The sequence below is a fragment of the Cheilinus undulatus genome, linkage group 23, assembly GCF_018320785.1.
Source record: "Cheilinus undulatus linkage group 23, ASM1832078v1, whole genome shotgun sequence".
Taxonomy (NCBI): domain Eukaryota; kingdom Metazoa; phylum Chordata; class Actinopteri; order Labriformes; family Labridae; genus Cheilinus; species Cheilinus undulatus.
In genome coordinates this window covers 28149554-28166267 of record NC_054887.1, presented here as the reverse complement: position 1 = coordinate 28166267, position 16714 = coordinate 28149554, and the positions used below count along the sequence as shown (strand labels likewise).

General features: G+C 39.3%; 2 protein-coding genes across 3 annotated transcripts in view; both read right to left on the bottom strand.

Annotated features, from left to right (window-relative positions):
* Nucleotides 1-7768: 7768 nt before the first annotated feature.
* Nucleotides 7769-10526, bottom strand: ndufa12 (NADH:ubiquinone oxidoreductase subunit A12). The gene is made up of 4 exons (XM_041781066.1): nucleotides 10394-10526; nucleotides 8333-8418; nucleotides 8138-8225; nucleotides 7769-8017 (listed from the first exon to the last, which is right to left on the bottom strand). Exons 1-4 carry the CDS (start codon nucleotides 10480-10482, stop codon nucleotides 7837-7839), a joined length of 444 nt encoding a protein of 147 aa, XP_041637000.1. The 5' UTR covers nucleotides 10483-10526; the 3' UTR covers nucleotides 7769-7836.
* Nucleotides 10527-12670: 2144 nt separating this feature from the next.
* Nucleotides 12671-16714, bottom strand: part of fgd6 (FYVE, RhoGEF and PH domain containing 6) — a 36093-nt gene continuing 32049 nt past the window's right edge. For both annotated transcript variants that reach the window (XM_041781241.1, XM_041781242.1), the window contains exons 15-21: nucleotides 16609-16711; nucleotides 16379-16522; nucleotides 16189-16291; nucleotides 14863-14957; nucleotides 14635-14763; nucleotides 14405-14553; nucleotides 12671-14073 (exon numbers count right to left, since the gene is read on the bottom strand). In XM_041781241.1, the coding sequence (XP_041637175.1) occupies nucleotides 14031-14073; nucleotides 14405-14553; nucleotides 14635-14763; nucleotides 14863-14957; nucleotides 16189-16291; nucleotides 16379-16522; nucleotides 16609-16711 (766 nt within the window). In that variant the 3' untranslated portion in view covers nucleotides 12671-14030. The remainder of the gene's footprint in view (nucleotides 14074-14404; nucleotides 14554-14634; nucleotides 14764-14862; nucleotides 14958-16188; nucleotides 16292-16378; nucleotides 16523-16608; nucleotides 16712-16714) is intronic.

Genomic DNA, 16714 nt, shown 5'->3' with positions numbered 1-16714 from the left:
TGGAACATATGCATGATATATGGCCGACTATACACATTCCTTAGGAGTTACCTAAGCAGGATAGGCCAATCATATGCTGGAGACAGAGAAAGAGACGTGGTGAAACTTGTCTGTCTCAAGGCTTAACTGCCAAAAAACAACTTCTTTGATTAAGCCTGATCGTAAAAAGCAAAGGGACTCATTTACAAGCACAGCTGTAATAAACAAAGCCATTTAAGAGCACTGCAGCTATACAGCAAGTGCCAACCCTTGGAGAACCGTCCTGAAAAGCAATGAAGTTTTTATACCTAGAGCTCCACATGTGACCCTGTAAAATGTCAAGTTCAAAAGTGCAAATGTGCCCTGCTGATTCCATGTGACTCTCTGACTTCATTTGACCTTTTCAAGCTTTTCTTTCATGCAAACAGCACCCAAACAAACAAACAAAAAGCTGTTTGAGAGTAGAAACAAATGCTAACCTCTGTCACATAGATGAGCGGCGCAGCGCTGTAGTTCTTCCTCATACCTCCCTCTTCCTCACAGCCTGAGGTCAAAGTGTAGCTTCAGGAGGAACCCTGCACATCAGAGAGCTCTGTCTGCTTCTTTGAAGTGTGAGGACGACCCAATAGGGGCAGAGGAGTGCGTGTCAGTCTGTATGTCAAGTAGTATGTTTGCACCCTGCTTATTAAGGAATATTTGCTTCCTGTTTTAGCTCCCTGTGCACCTCCTCAAGCTATAATCCAGACCTGCGCTACACCACTGCGTCCTGAGGTGCGTTCCCAAGCTCTCCTGTTCCGGACTGTTCTCAGACACTTCTGCCCCGTCAGGGAAACACCACCTTAAAAGGAATGAAGGCAGCCTGAGTCGGAAATTTCTGTGATCCCTATCTGCTCGGGCACACTCAGCTGCCAATCAGGAGGGAGAAGGGAGAGGATGGAGAGACGAGGACAGGGGGTAAGAGAGGGACGAGGAAAAAGGGAGTGAATGAGTGTGGGAATGTTGAGTTAGTGCAGGAATCTCCTGCCAGACGTGCTCCCTGAGGGGGGAAACACACTCTGCAGGATGGAGACTGTGACAGCACTGCTAATCTGCAGAGCCTGATAACAGCATGTGTGTGCATGTGTGTGACACCAGCTCCCACTCATGCTCATCGGCATTCTTTAAGAGTGGGAGTGGGAGCGGGGTCAGTGTTGTTTCTTGTCATTCAGCTGATAGGAAGGCAGCCGTGGAATGTAACCAAATTCTTCAAATAATGTTTAGGGAAAAATTAAGGTGCTTATAATTAATGCAGCTGTTTTCTTTTTATAAACTTTTTAAGCTGTTTTTTTCTCATGAACTCCTGAAAATTTAAATAAAATTACAGTACAAGGGGCTGGATCTCATTCAACACTGCAGTCTTTATGCTCATAAAATACCCAAGATTGTGGACGAAGCAGAATCCAATGTTTTGAAAGTTTTTTTTTTTTTTTTTAACCTGTACATCAATGCTATGTTTTTTGGACACATCTACAGTGTATTTAGAGCCGAAATTCAGGATATTTAAAGTGTTTAAAGGAATAGAATAATTCTGCATGTAGGTTTGTTGTATGACAGGTCAGTGTGTTACAAACCCCCAGGTAAAATAAAACATCTCTAAGTTTAGAAAATTAAGCTTTGAAATCATGAAAAATGAGGCAGTAAAATCCTCTCCAGGATGTTGTGGGTGTGCCCGTTGAATGAGCGAAAGCCTACAACCTGATTGGAGGAAAGCACTCAGGCCATTAGCCCGCCCCTTGACCTTACATTGACCTTAGTGCAGCTGCCTGGCTCTGCGCCAGAGAAGAGACAAAGTCTGTTTTCTGGCTCAAATCTCTGTTATGATGCTTTAAATGAACCATAGACCACTTTGTCTGATGGATTTGGTGAATTTACCTCACAATGAACAGAAAACAGCATTTGACTGACTGTTAACTTTCAGCGAAAGCAGTGACATCAGCTAACAACACTGTACTGAGATGAACTACTTGGTGATTCATTGTAGCATTGGGGGGTGGGGTTATCTGCCATTGGGGGTTGGTGACATCACCAGCCCACATATTTGCCCCGCCCAAATTAAACCCAGCCAGGAAAGAGGTGAAAAACTTTCTAAATCCAAAATTCTGTCACACATAGATCTCAGTATTTTCATGTTTACGGGAACCTTATTCCAACACATCTAGTGTGTTAAGACACAAAGATTAGATTTCACTTTACAGGGTCTTTAAATCAAAATCCTGCTGCCCAGCTGATTGGTAAATAAAGTTTTCAGATAAAATGGAATTGTAGCCATTAAGTATTAAGCACATCAGCACTGTGGCTCACATTTAACCAAAAGGCAGCATTTGACTGCCAGCTTGAAAACCCTCTGCTAACTCATCTGTTTCTGCTGTAAGTCAGTTATTTTCCTCTACACTAGGGGTCATCAAGTGCATTTGCACAAGGCCCAGATTTAGTCTTGACAGAGACTCTGGAGCTGGACTTTCAAATGAACAAAAATTAAATAAAGAGTATTTGTATTGTCTTCCACAATGCAGAACATTTCTAGGCATTAACAGTGAGATCTATCCCTATTATCTAGCTATAATTCAGCAGGCCACAGTGAGACAGGCCTGACTGGCCCCCTGAAAATCCTACAAAATTGGCCCTCCCCAGTTGTAATTTAGAACCAATATTAACTCATTTTTGACACTTTTTCATCCCTTTTCACTACTTTGCTAGGCTATACTTGTTATATTTATGCCACTTTTAGGTCAAGGTAAATAAAAAGTCTCCAAAATGAGTTTAAATGTAACTTAAAGATAAGAAAATTCAGAATTCAAAAGGCTCCATCTATCCATCTCTTGAGTGCCCTCTTATGTGAGGAGACACAAGTGAAGTGGTCAGAAAGAACTGGGACATTTCCTGTATTTTTTACTGCAAAACACTCAGTGGATGCCTAAAAATAAAGGACCCACAGCACCCACTCCGCCCCATTAGGCAAAGTGAACATTTAGAGAATTGCAGAAGAAATGGGAAGCCTGGAAATCCTCATTAAGGATCTCACACACTCTCACAGCCATGCATGGGAAGAATCTGGGCATGAATGATGCGGAGGAGGCTGCAGGGAGGGGAGGAAAACAGCCATAGACAGTGATGTTAAACAGAAGAGAAGGAGAGTGAGGAGGAGGAGAAGGAGAAGAAGATGATGGATACGCTTAAGAGATGTGACAGCTAAAGGCACAGAAGATTGAAGAGGAAAGGCGGCCAGTCGTGGAGCGTGTCTGGCGTTTGAGATGACCCTCTTTAGCCTCTTCCTGGTGCCCAGCTGGCATCACTAGCAGCTGCCACTTCAGCAGACTGCTGCATCAGCAACTATAGAGGCTGACATTATCTGCTCCATTTTGCAGAGAATGAATCAGATAACGGCTATCGGCTAATTTTACATGCAGACGAAACAGAAGGAAAATAAACTAATCTGTGCATATAAAAGTAAAATTTGTGTTAGCGAGCATTACACTCCACACTAGGGGCTTTTTGTGATCTGTCAAAGCCGTTCCAGCTCATTATTCTTAATTAATTTCAGGGGTTTTGGATGATATATCCCCTTGTTTCTGGAAGCATGGTTGGCTCTGGTTTCTATATAAAGAAGGGGAAAGTATTGTTCACTGAAACGCTGACTCAAGAGGATGCCGCAAGCCTTTTTCATCCCTGATACAGCTGACTCACAGACAGAAAGGAAACAAGACAACGCCCCCTGTTGATCAACAAATATTACTACAGAGAGTGTGTTGACATACATCTAGCAGACAGTCTTCTTCCCCTTCATCCTCTTCCTCCAGACTATCCCTTCCAGGAAAAATGGATGAAATAGTGAACCTCCTCATTAAACAGCAGCAGCACACTGAAACGAGGAAAATGATCATTAAAGGGCATAACTATGAGACAAAAATACAGTAACAAACGTCATTTTATTATTACAGTTACAGGGATAACCTGAATAAACACAAAAAGCATTTTTAAGTGATGATTTCATTTATCAAGTTATCCAAACCTACCTGGCCCTATCTGAAAAAGTAGCTGCTTCCCTTATTAAATCATGAATTAACTGTGATTAACCACATTTTTTGGAAAGCTGAGTCAAGAAATCCTGATAAACAGAACTTGTCTGACAAAGTGAAGTAGGGTAAAAGATCTCAAAGAGCAAAAACACAAGAACATATGAGAAACAAAGTCACTGACATCTATCAGTCTGGAAAGAATTACAAATCCATTTCCAAGGCTTTGGGACCCCAGCAAACTGGGATGAGAGCCATTATTCACAAAAGGAGAAAACTTGAACAGTGCTGAACCTTCCCAGGAGTGGCTGGACTTCCAAAATGACTCCAAGAATACATTAACAACTCATCCAGGAGGTCACAAAAGAACCCAGAGCATCATCTTAAGACCTGCAGGCCCCACTTGACTCTGCTAAGGTCAGTGTTCATGATTCAACAACAAGAATGAGACTGGGCAAAAATGGCATCCATTGGTGATTTCCAAGGCCAAATCCACGGCTGACCAAAAAGAACACAAAGGAAAACAAAGGCTGATTTGCATCCAGTTAAATCTGGTGTAAATCAAACACAGCATTTCATCAAAACAACGTACAAACAGTCAAACATGGTGGCAGTAATATGACCATCTGGGACAGCCTCAGGACCTGGGCAACTTGCTGTTGATGGAACCGTAAATTCTGCTCTCTGCCAGAAAATCCTGAAGGAGAATGTCTGCCAGTCAGTTTGTGACCTCAAGCTCACACACTTGGGCAAAACAAGCAAGCACATCCACCACTGAAAAGCTCAAAGAAATGAAGGCTTTGGAGTGGTCTCGTCAAAGTATGGACTAATATCTGACTGAGATGCTGTGGCATGACCTTAAACAGGCCATTCATGCTCAAAAATCATCAAACATAGCTGAGTTAAAACAATTATGCAAAGAAGACTGGGCCAAAATCCCTCCACAGTGTTGCAAAAGACTCATTGCCATTTATAGCAAATGGCAGCTTGCTGTATTTGCCGCCAAGGTTGGAACAACCAGTTATAGGGGACAACTATTTTTTCACAGGTAGGTTTGGAAGGCCTTTTCCCCCTCAATAAATGAAATAATCACTTAAAAACTGCATTTTGTATTTATTCAAGTTATCTTTGGCCTGATATTCAAATTTAAGTGTGCCTAATATGCAAAGAAATAAGAAATCTCTTATGAGACAAATTATTTTTCTCAGTGAGAGACTGTAACATGTTTTGTAGGCCATATCTCCATTACTGAGCTTGACTGAAACTAAAAAACACTATGTGTTATGTTTTTTAAACTGTAATTTCATCATCGGTGCACCTTTAAGTATTTGCATGGCCTTCTTTAAAAGGTGAATAAAGTAACATTTTGATGATACAAAAGCATATGATTCTTGAACACCTTCGATTGATGACTACACTTACTGTTAATAAAGTTTTAATAACCCTCAATCTGCATTTAGTTTTAAACTTGTATTGTCGAATAAGTTTTGTAGCTTTAAAAGCACATTAGGCCTATTTGCTTCTAAATTTGAGGAAATTAATAACAAAGTTGCATCAAATCTGCAAAAACGTACAACCAAAGCTGTATTTAAATAGAGTAAAATGACTTAAAATGCTCTTAATTAAATGGAAATACTTACATTTTTACTGTATGCTTTTCATTAAACATTAAAACCGAATGAAGCCACACAAATTTTACTTAATAGTATGATTATATTTCGGGTAGATTAAATTTAAAAAATAAGTAGGGACGACGTTTTTACTGTAGAAAATATTCTAAAAGCTGTTGGGCAATGCGTTATATCATGCTAAAAGATATGGGCTAGAATTAGCATGCTAACAAACCGGTGCCCAGTGGTAATGGTGTTTTAGCATAGCTAGCGCGTTAGCATGCTAATATTTAATGCGTAGCACAAATATCAAAGTACGGCCAATGTTAATCGACGTGTCACTACATTTTTAAAATTATTGCGGAGATTACATTTAGTCTGGGTTTAAAAATGGCCTTTGAAAATATAGATACAAAAAAACCCCAAAACAAAACTATTATTTGTTTCATTAAAGCTTAATTAAATGCTTCAAAACATACTGAAATAGCTAACGGCTCAACGGGGCATGCTAATAGTACGTTAGCATGCTTATGTTGTTACACACCACTAAATTAAGATTACATTTAATTAAAAAGTATTCGCTATTTACCTGAAGGACAGGACATTTTTCTACCTGTTTAAAGATAAGATTGACAAAGGAAAAGTGTCAAAAGTTTCTCAAGATATAATTATTCAATGTTGCCATGGCAATCCAGCTAACTCAATAAATATGAAAAAGGTTGTTTTAAGTATTGTTTCATTTCAAAATAATACTTTTTTTATAGCATCATGTTTACCAATTAAAGTAACAGTCGGTTCAAACTTTCCCTTATATTGGGGGCTGCAATCACATTAAACTTGGTATTTTTATTTTTTGGTCATACATAGTAGTGCCATAAACTGTATTGAATCAGCCTGGACGAAATAAATGCAGTTTTAACACTTAAGTCGTATTGTTTCTCTCCACAATAACACTTTGTAAAGACTCCCCCCACTCATTTTTTTTATATGTTAAGTAAGTACTGATTCAGTTTCTTGAGACTTGAAATAAATTATTTTAGGTTAAACAGAAAGGGTTTCTGTTCACTGTCCAGTCCACAGATTGAAGTTATGAGTTACCCAATGAACTACAACTTCTAAACCACTGGTTTTCATCAAAAATAGCCTCTTTAAACATTTTACAGAAGCTTATGTTTAGCTGTAGTAATAAGTTATGGTTGTACAAAACCTACTACACACTTGCCTCGCACATCTGGGAATCATCACTCTGAACTAACTCACAAGTCAAATAAGCACCTCTGCAAAACATTCAAATCTTCATAAAAAAGGATTTCTTGGAAGGATGGTTATTAAGCCTGCATTAGTTGCATCCCACTTCACCTGACTTTAGCATAAACAAACAATTGAAAATATTCACCCATGGTATCCAAAAAGCTGAAGTAACAACCAAAAACACAAACCTCCTCTTCTGGAGTTTGACAGGAACTCTGGCACAGGACTCCTAATGATGTTGAGTCACTTTCACACTCTCCCAGCAGGCAGCTCTGAAGGATCTCTGCACACCTCAGTGTGAAATGCTTCACAGTGCAATTTTCTCTCAGCTCAGCATAATCCCAATGTGATTAACATGCAGCAGACAGAGCTATAAGCTCCTCATCCTCAGTCTCTGCTGCTTCTCTCTGTCTTCAGAACAATGGTGGAAGAAGTTTGAAATTTACGGGAAGGTACAGCTGTAGGAAGGTTTTAATTTTGCTGCTTTACCAACCATTCACAGCTTAGATGAGAAATTGGTGAATTGCTTTAGGCACCTCAATCATATAGATGAAAGCCTCAAGCTCAGCTTCTAAAAAAAGTTAGGATTTATGTTTTGTTTTTTTAATCATATTTGATGGGAAAAAATGTCCTTTTATTTTGGAAAGTTGATCAGACAAAATGCAATAAAGATAAAAATGAAAACAGCCTATAGTCACTTCATAGTCAGCCTACGTTGTTTAATTTAACCCAGCTAAAAAAGGCTATTAAGTAACCAGTCTTTAAAGTTGCAGAGCGTAGAAGTAAGGCTTGATATCTAGGCTCAAATAAATTCATTAACAGTTGAGAACTTTTGCTATACAAAAAAGTTTTCCACAAGGCACCATATCCATCATAAATGTTTGAATATATTCTTTATTGTTGACATGGCAGGGTAACATAATTTACAAATATGTAGTCCGAGCTCACTGAGCTCCGGCTTTGGGCGGGACCCACTCGTGGATCTTCTTTCTGGTGGTGGGGTAGGGCACATACTGCTGGGGACTGCCGCTCACGTTGAACTGATGGACTTCAGCCAGGAACTTCTTGGGCACTGGTGGATGTGTTGTAGGAGGGTCATCTGTAATACAGTGCAGCCAGCGATGCCTAAGAGGAGAGAAGAAGAAGATATTCGCTTGCTCAAGAGAAGTCCTGTTTACTTCATTGTTCTGTGTTTGCTGACACTGAGGTAACATTCTAATTACTAGAATTAGTTGTAGGTCATACCATTCAGCTGGGACCATGCTGCCGTCCACCTCCCACAAGGTGTTTTTTCCATTCATCTCTGTTGTGTAGATTACCCAGCGGTGACGCCCTAAACACACAGGAGAATTTAATTATCAGTTTAGCAGCAATAAAACAGAAAGCAAGCTGAACCTCCATTCCAAAGTCCAAAAACAAAAGTATTTATACTCGACTCACCGAAGAAGTAGTGCTTATTGTCCTCATAGTATTTGTTTCCATATTTATCCACACCAATCAGGGTTCCTGTCTTTATATCGTTCACCCTGTGAATAAAACGAGGAACGTCAGGTTGACCAGCAAAAGGCGTATAAAGCATCTTGAACACAATTAAAAGTTTCACTCAGTTTTGACAATCTGTGCTAAAACATTTACTTTTAAATAAATTCTTTACTTGCAACTTTTACCACAGCAGAGCTTTTCCAGAGTTACACAAAAAGTAATCTTCACTCACTTGGACGATTGTGTGGTCAAATGCATTAAATTTTGGTTTAGAGAAATTACAGTTAGACCAGAATAGAGCCACAAATCTGGCACTGAGCTGTGACCTCAGAGCTAACATCACCAAAATGCACATGGGTTGCCACTGGAGTATTTTACTCATTAAAATCCTAAATGTTCTGTTTAATCACTTGCTTTATAGTAAAAACAGGAATATTTTCAATAAAAGACATGCCTCTTACAGGTATTTAAACGTTGACTCACAAGTACCAATTCAGGACAGCATACTGTCCAGATTAGACGTATGAAAATATGGAACAGTCTTCTGTCAGATGTCACAGGTTAAACAAGTAAATCATTTTCTAAAAAGCAGTCAAAGCAATATATAATGTGACAGAATACGTTCCATCATGATTCAAAGCTCGTTATCAAAATTGTAGAATCTTAAGGACCTTTGTGCCATCACATAGTTACTGTACTCATTACCCAATACATGAATCCTGTTCTTATTGATCTCTATTATAGCTGTTAATGTGCTTTATCATCAGTACTGTTATTCAAATACGACTTATATTACTTAGAGATGAACACAATATGGTATCATCATATATGGAAACCACTGCCGCTATTGACAATCAGCCATATGTGGAGTTTTAGACTGAAAAAAGGGATTGAAGTCTTCACTTTTCCACATTCCTTGAGTTTAAAGTGTATTTCTGGATCTGAACTTCATCTAAATATCTGTATAATTCCAAAATGAACTGATAAATATCAGCATAAATCCATTGTGCATCCCTGCTTCACTGTCTTTTTTTCTTGGACTTTTAATACTAGAATTTTGTGTGGATATTTTAATGTTTGCCTGTGTAGACCTATGAAGAGTAGCTGCTACTACCAGATTTCTTAACCTGACTACTACTCAGAATGGAATAATATCAGTACCAGTTTCAATATCATGGGAATAAAAGTAAATGTCTTAGGACACTTAAATTTTCCAGTATTTTACATTATCTTCAATACCATTGCTTTAAAATGAAGCAATCTCCATTCCTGTAATGTTAACCAGTATTTAGTAGTATCTTAACATTAACAATCTTAACACAAACAGCGTGTATGGGTTTCCTGGCCATTTCTATTTAACATAGTTTTTAAACAGGTTAACAATTATTAGGATCATGTGACCTCTATTTTTCCTGCCGTGACACTGGCAGAGGTATCACCTGCACATTGTCTGATTATATTTTTGAGTGAATTAGCCAGTGCTCTTTCTGTTTAGTTTGACAGATTTAAGTTAAACTGTTTCTGATGACCTATAGTGTTTAATGGTTTGATACTAAACGGAATGGAAGTTAAATAATTTATTCGAAATATATTGTCCAAAACTACGTGGTATTGAAAATATTTCAGTATCTTAGATTTTCACAAACTTTTAAGAGTTTTTCAACACTGTGGTATTCTTAGAGGTAAAGGGTAAAAGCGGTTCTCCTTCTGCCGTTGTATTTATTTCACCAGAACTGGGCTCGTTTACCATTCATTTCAGTCATGATCTTTAAAAAAGATTTTTTTTGACAAATTTGCAAGAAATTCATCACGAGCTCACACTTTAAACAGTAATCTCAACACAAATACTTCAACGGCGTTGGTTTGATTTAACGTTAGCTTGAGCTCCAGCTAGTTAGCCAAATTAGCTGTCAACATGCTAGCTCTGAATAATTAGACCCAGGTCAAACCTCTTTAACAAACCCCGACAGTCACTGACAGTCATATAACAGCTAATTACCTTTATTTAACATAACTTACCTGAATAACTGAAGGAAGAACCCTCGGACTCCTCCATGACCTCCTATCTGTCCCAAAGCCCTTCGGACGAGGTTCACATACTCCGCCATGTTTAGACGGAAGAATTATGAGGACGGACCGCTCCGTAGTAAAAACAGGTCCGAGTTACACCCACGGCTGTTAGTTCCACATCAGCATGCAAATAAACACTGGCACTGCAACATGTCAATAAGAATATTATGATAACGTCTGAAACCATTAATAGCACTTGAAATTACAGTGTACATATTTATTCATATTTTCCATTAAAATGTTGACTTTATCACATTTTTTCAGCTTTACAGACAGAATCGAATTAAAATTGACTACAAGCAGTCCTGACCAGAAAAATCCACAAAACCCTACAGCAAGGGTGAACTTAAATCATGGCACCATGGACGGCAGGGATGGCACTTGGACACGCCACGGCGTTTTATAGCAGTTGCCAGTAAGTTGCCAGTGTCTGTGCCAGATACACAGACGTGTAACAGCACTTGCCACTGTGTTATAGCAGTTGCCAGTGAGATGGCACTGCCTTGGCCAGATGTCACAGACTCACTGCAGCAGTTGCCACTGCTTTAAAGCCATTGTGTGTGAGTTACCACTGTCTGGTCCAGATGCCATGACACTTACCATGGCATTTGCCACTGTTTCATAGCAGTTGCCAGTGAGTTGCCAATGAGCTGTCTGTGTTTGGGCCAGATGCCACGGCATTTGCCACCATTTCATGGTTGTTACCAGTGAGTTGCCATGACTTGCCAATGCTCCTGCTGCTGTTTGGAACAGTTGCCAGTGCTGACTTGCTGCTGTCTGCAGCTGTGATCACCCCACCCCACACTACTTAAAAGCAGTTATTTATGGTGTTCAAAAAGCACCCTATTTGCCTCTGTGTGCTTGTGACCAATTCAACTAAGATAGTTCAAAATCATTATTTCTGAAAAAGGCAGACCACTCCAGCTCAACATAGGGATGCCCAGCCAGAGTTTGGAAGCTTAACTTTCACACTTTAAGGCAGGGGTGTCCAAACTTTTTCCACACAGGGCCACAAACAGAAATATGTAAGGGTAGTGGGGCCACTGTCATAATCCTCACCATCAATGTTTTAAAGTTAGTAAGACTAATCCACAATGTAAGTTAATGCATGTTTAGTGACTGAGTACGCCTAAATGGCTACTGAATGGCTGACAGGGCAAATAGACAGTAATTTTTAGGGTGTTGGGGAGCCAATCAGATTTCAGAGGGCCCTGTTTGGTCATGGCTACCAGTGGCTCTGCCCATGAAATGTTACTGGTTCTGCGATAACCCATCGGGACGTTATTAAACAAAATATCTTGTCAAATGTTTGTTTACAGAATAAACATGGCAGCACTGCCTTATGCTGAAACTAAAAAGTTTAACAAAGTTATGCGCATGCTTCATCTTATTTCTAGAATTTGCTGCAGGCCAATCAGAAATGGGCTGTGGGCCATAGTTTGGACCTGTCTGTTTTAAGGCATCAGTCTAAACCAGTACACCAATGTGTTACCTTACAGTGTTTGCAGGGGTGGGGTTGTATCCTTTCAAGTACCATACATTAGTGTGGTCAACGCTCCAGCAGAGGGGCCTGCCAGGATTTGATCCTGGATCCTGCATAGTGTAAGACAGCAGTCCTTACCGCTACACCACTGTGTTGTCTTACCAAAAAATCGCTTTGAAGGTGGTACAAAATTATCATCCAGACTTCAGTGAAACAAAGTCCCACACCCTCAACAGAGGAAGAATGTAGCCAAGGTTTCAACCCTAAACCCACTGACTATGAAGTGGGAGAAGAATCCATCACATTTATGTGCCACCCTGGTGTGCAGCCTGTCAGGGTTGATTTCCTTTCTGCTACATTAGACCAGTTCAAAATCAGGCTCATGACTTCAATAACAGACAAGCTGACTTTATCTCTTCTTATGGAAAAGGTCAGCCTCTCATCGAGCTCTGTGTTCTGCTGCCTGAGAGGTTTGATATGACACAGTTCAGTGTCACAGCACAGAAAGATCAAGAGGAAATAGAGCAGAAAACCACAGTGAAGTCTGCCTGACAAAAAATGCCTCATTTATAAAACCAGCGCTTTGACTGACCAAAATGACAGATATTTAACTCCGACCTTTCATCTACACATTTGCCTGCAATTCAGTCCTGACACTTGTTTGCGATCATTGTTTGAAGTAAAAGAATGGAACCAGATGAGCATGATTTATTTATACATTTTTTATTAAAAACTGTTGCCTGACAGTTTAGATTCATTGTTTATAAGAGACTCTTACTCTGAAAGAGTTTATGTTTACAAAATGTTAATGTACAATCATTGGAAAATTCATGCATGGTAGCTCAGGATCGGCCCAAATCTAACAAAGACCGGATTAACTGATTAATTCCTTCACTAGAAAAGTGGGATTTAGGTTTCTTTAACTGAAAGTTAACACCTACTGGGGTAGTGCAACATTCTGTACACCAACCTTACCAATGAGAAAGATTTTAAAATAACTGTTTTAACAATTAAAACTCACAATATCTTGGCTAGAACGTGAGCCCTGCTTACTGAAAATCTAAAATTGTTAAATGAAAGACATCTAATAGAGAATGGAGGCATAATATCTGTAAAACAAGCACCAGAAGTCAAATATTGTCTTCAGAGCTTTTAGAGCTTTTCAGTGGAAATAGAGCTCTTTTATTGTCTCATTTAAAAAACTCATTTTGAGTTTTAATGAAAATATATGTCCTAACAAACCCTGACTACCAAAATAAGTGGCAACCTGTGCTTTTCACACAATAAATCTTCCTATTTTATAAATATTAGCTCTTGGCTTTGCTATAAAAAAGGTCAATGTTGCTCTTTCATGTTCATATACACAGTTTCACTCATTTCACCACTTATGTGGTTTCACAAGCAAAAACACATTTTTCTTATTTAAAATATCTACACTATTTATGGCATTTCCAGTTTTCTCCAGGATGTTTTTATTCCAATGATTTGAATGTTTTGTTAAATTTAAAATTGCAGGAGTGAAATCTCTAAACCAGCGAGATAAAACAAAAGAGTAGAACTGCTTTCTGTGTAAAAAAAAAAGTCGGATTTTCACAGTGAAATCCCACCTCTATACATCTTTAAACTTTCTAACTGGCATCTATGATAATTGTGTTTTTATCCCATTTTACAGCCACTAAATAACACAACAGTGTCTCCTATAAAACATGATGGAATGAAGGTGGAAAGTTTTTGTTGTTTTCTTTCTCTTAACTTCTTCATTAATTTGGAGCTCAAAGACTTTTCCAAGGTCTTTAAAAGTCCCTGACGACTGTTCTGTCTCACTTCCACAGACGTGCTTCTAGACTTGATTTTTGACCCACAGCTGTAAAATACTTTACTTTGATCTCAGGAGAAGATCAACTGTTGACGATGGAGAATACGATTCAAAAAGAACCCAGATTTTGGAGGACATAGCAGTCCGTCTTCCCACATTTTGCAGCGGCTTTCTGTTCAAAGTTAACAGTCCATCCGGAGTCTTTACTGAGCGGGTAAACTCTGTCAATCAGGGGTCTTCAGGTTTCTCTATCAGCCTTGGTACAACTCCGCTGTTATCCAAACGACTCACTGCTCAAGAATCATCGCCTCCTGGAACGCTTCGATCCATCTGAGGACAGAAAATATGCAAAACAGAAAATCAAAAGACATGTTCGTACTGGCAGCCTCAGTGCTTGCTATTTAATTTTTATTGTACATGCTACCACTTGGAAATATCATAACACAATATAATGTCAAACATCACTTCTATGCCGATGACACCCGCTTATACATCTATGTTTCTCCTGATGACCCTACTTTAATCTCTCACTGCCACTGTGTACAAATATTTCATGCTGCCCCTGTAGAAGTTAATGTGCTGCCACATCCCTGCTGATTCACCACTTTCTTCTGTAGGTTTTGAAAAATAAAGTAGCTGCTTTAGGAGCTATTTCAGGTACCTCTGAGCAGTGGGAATGTCATCAGCCTTGAAGATGTAGAACAGAGTGTTTTTGTGATACAGCTTAAACTGAAGCTTCTGAGCCGGACCGTTCTTCTCCTCCCGCAGGAAAAAACCCAACAAGGGCTGACTCTCCAACGCTGCAACATCCTGGAGGGAGAGAAGTTTATTAATCATCCAATAATGTGGAAAAGCTACTCAGGGTAAATTGAAAATGAGAGGGTTGAGTACCTCACTGGCAGCGTAGGTGTACAGGACTTTATTCTTAATGACAAACCACAGCCTCTTCCACTGCTTCTTGTTACCCTTTGACCGATTCAAGTAGCCGCTCATAGAGGAGTTCTCCGTGTTGGCAGACACCTGGAAATCAAAATAGAAAAAAAAAAATTGCTCTCAAATTGTAAGATTTCTGAAAGGAGGTACCATATCTTGCCTGTGGGTTGTCATTTCTGTTCCCACCTCTTTTAGTGCAGCAGGAATCTTCTTCTGCTTTCTTGTGAAGGAGAAAGCTCCGGATTTGATCGGAGAAACTGATGTTGAAACACAGCGGTCACCTAAAATAAACAAAATGATCCAGTTACATAAAAAATGCTCATTGCATTTTGTCTTAAGGAGGTAAAACTTCCCTAAAATGTTCATGTGCTGTTATCTTAACTATATTTACACTCCAACTCCAAAAAAGTTGGAACATTGTGTAAAATGTGAATTAAAACAGAATATAGTGATTTGAAACTTGTTTTCAACCTATATTCAGTTGAATAGAGCATAAAGACAACATATTCGATGATCAAATTCATCAATTTTACTGTTTTATGGAAATGTACACATATTCTGAATTGTATATCTTCAGAGCATTCCAAAAAAAGTTGGGATGGGGTCAAGAACAACTGATTAAGATGTAAAATGCTAAAAAAAAAAAAAAAAAAAAAAGGTGGGTAAGTAGGTTGGTCATAGGTAACAGGTGACAGTACAATGTTTGGAGAGAAAAAAAGGAGCACTTCTCAAAGGCTCAGCCGTTCTCACTCAATGATGGCGGTATGTTCTCCACTTTGCAAAAGACTGTGTAGGCAAATAGTCTGACAGTTTTTGAACAGTGTTTCCCAATGTGGGATAGCAAGGTCTTCAGAGATTTCCCCACTTATAGTCCTTAATATCACCTAAAGATTCAGATAATCTGGAGAAATCGCTGCATGTAAGGGGAAGGCTGAAGAATGCCTGTGACCTGTGACCTTCAGGCTGCACTGCATTAAAACCTGGCATAATTCTGTGATGTGATTAAAACCTGGGCTTAGGGACACTTCAGACCATTACAGTTAAAAGAGCGGATCACTGCATATTCAAATGTAAGTTAATACAATGCAAAGCCAAAGCTGTATATAAACAGCATCTCTGATGAGCCGCATAGCATGGCTTGCTGTCCAGATCTGCCTTCAGTTAAAAATGTACTTCAACAATTAGTGTCTTCAGTCCCTTGATGCTCACAGGGTGTTCTTAGAAGAAAATTTGAGGTAACACAGCAGTAAACATACCTGTGTACCAACTTTTTTGGAACATGTTGCAACATGCAACTGAGAATGTGTATGTTTAAATAAAAGTATGTTTGAACATTCAGATCTTGTCTTTATGCTGAATTCAACTGAACGTAGGTTGAAAAAACTTGCAAATCATTGCATCCATTCACATTTTACACAACGACCCAACTTTTTCTGGAATTTGGGTTTGTAAGTCGAAGTCAGCGTATTTTGGCTAAATCGTTAATAACAGCTGAAATCCCTGTGAACTCACTGTTCTCTTGCAGCTTTGCAAAGCAGTGATCACAGACGCGTGCCGGCTGGTTCTTCAGATACTCTAGGTAGTATTTATTAGCGGAGCAGGCCTGACAGACCACCTGTAGAAACACATGTACACCAGTGATGAGAGGACTTAAAATAATGATGGACGATACTGCAGGAGCAGGGGTAGCTTATATATGAACCTTTCCACAGGCGCGGCAGTGATGCCTCCTCCAGGTGAGCGTGAACTCGCACGTACAGATCATGCACATGGTTGCTCTTAGATCTGGGATCCAAATGGGAGCTTTGGAACCTAATGGGGCACCACTATCGATAACCCCCTCCGCCTGAGATGAGAGAGACTGAGAGTTAATAAAGATGCCTTGATAAGGTATTTATTCTTGAAATCACCCCTACAGATTTATGTTTTTACCTCCTCCTGACTTCGACTTGATATAAACGTGATCTTCTTTTTCGTGTAGTCGTCGATGGCTTTGGCAATGGCCTCCAGCCACTCGTCTCTCTCTGTGGCAGAGCTA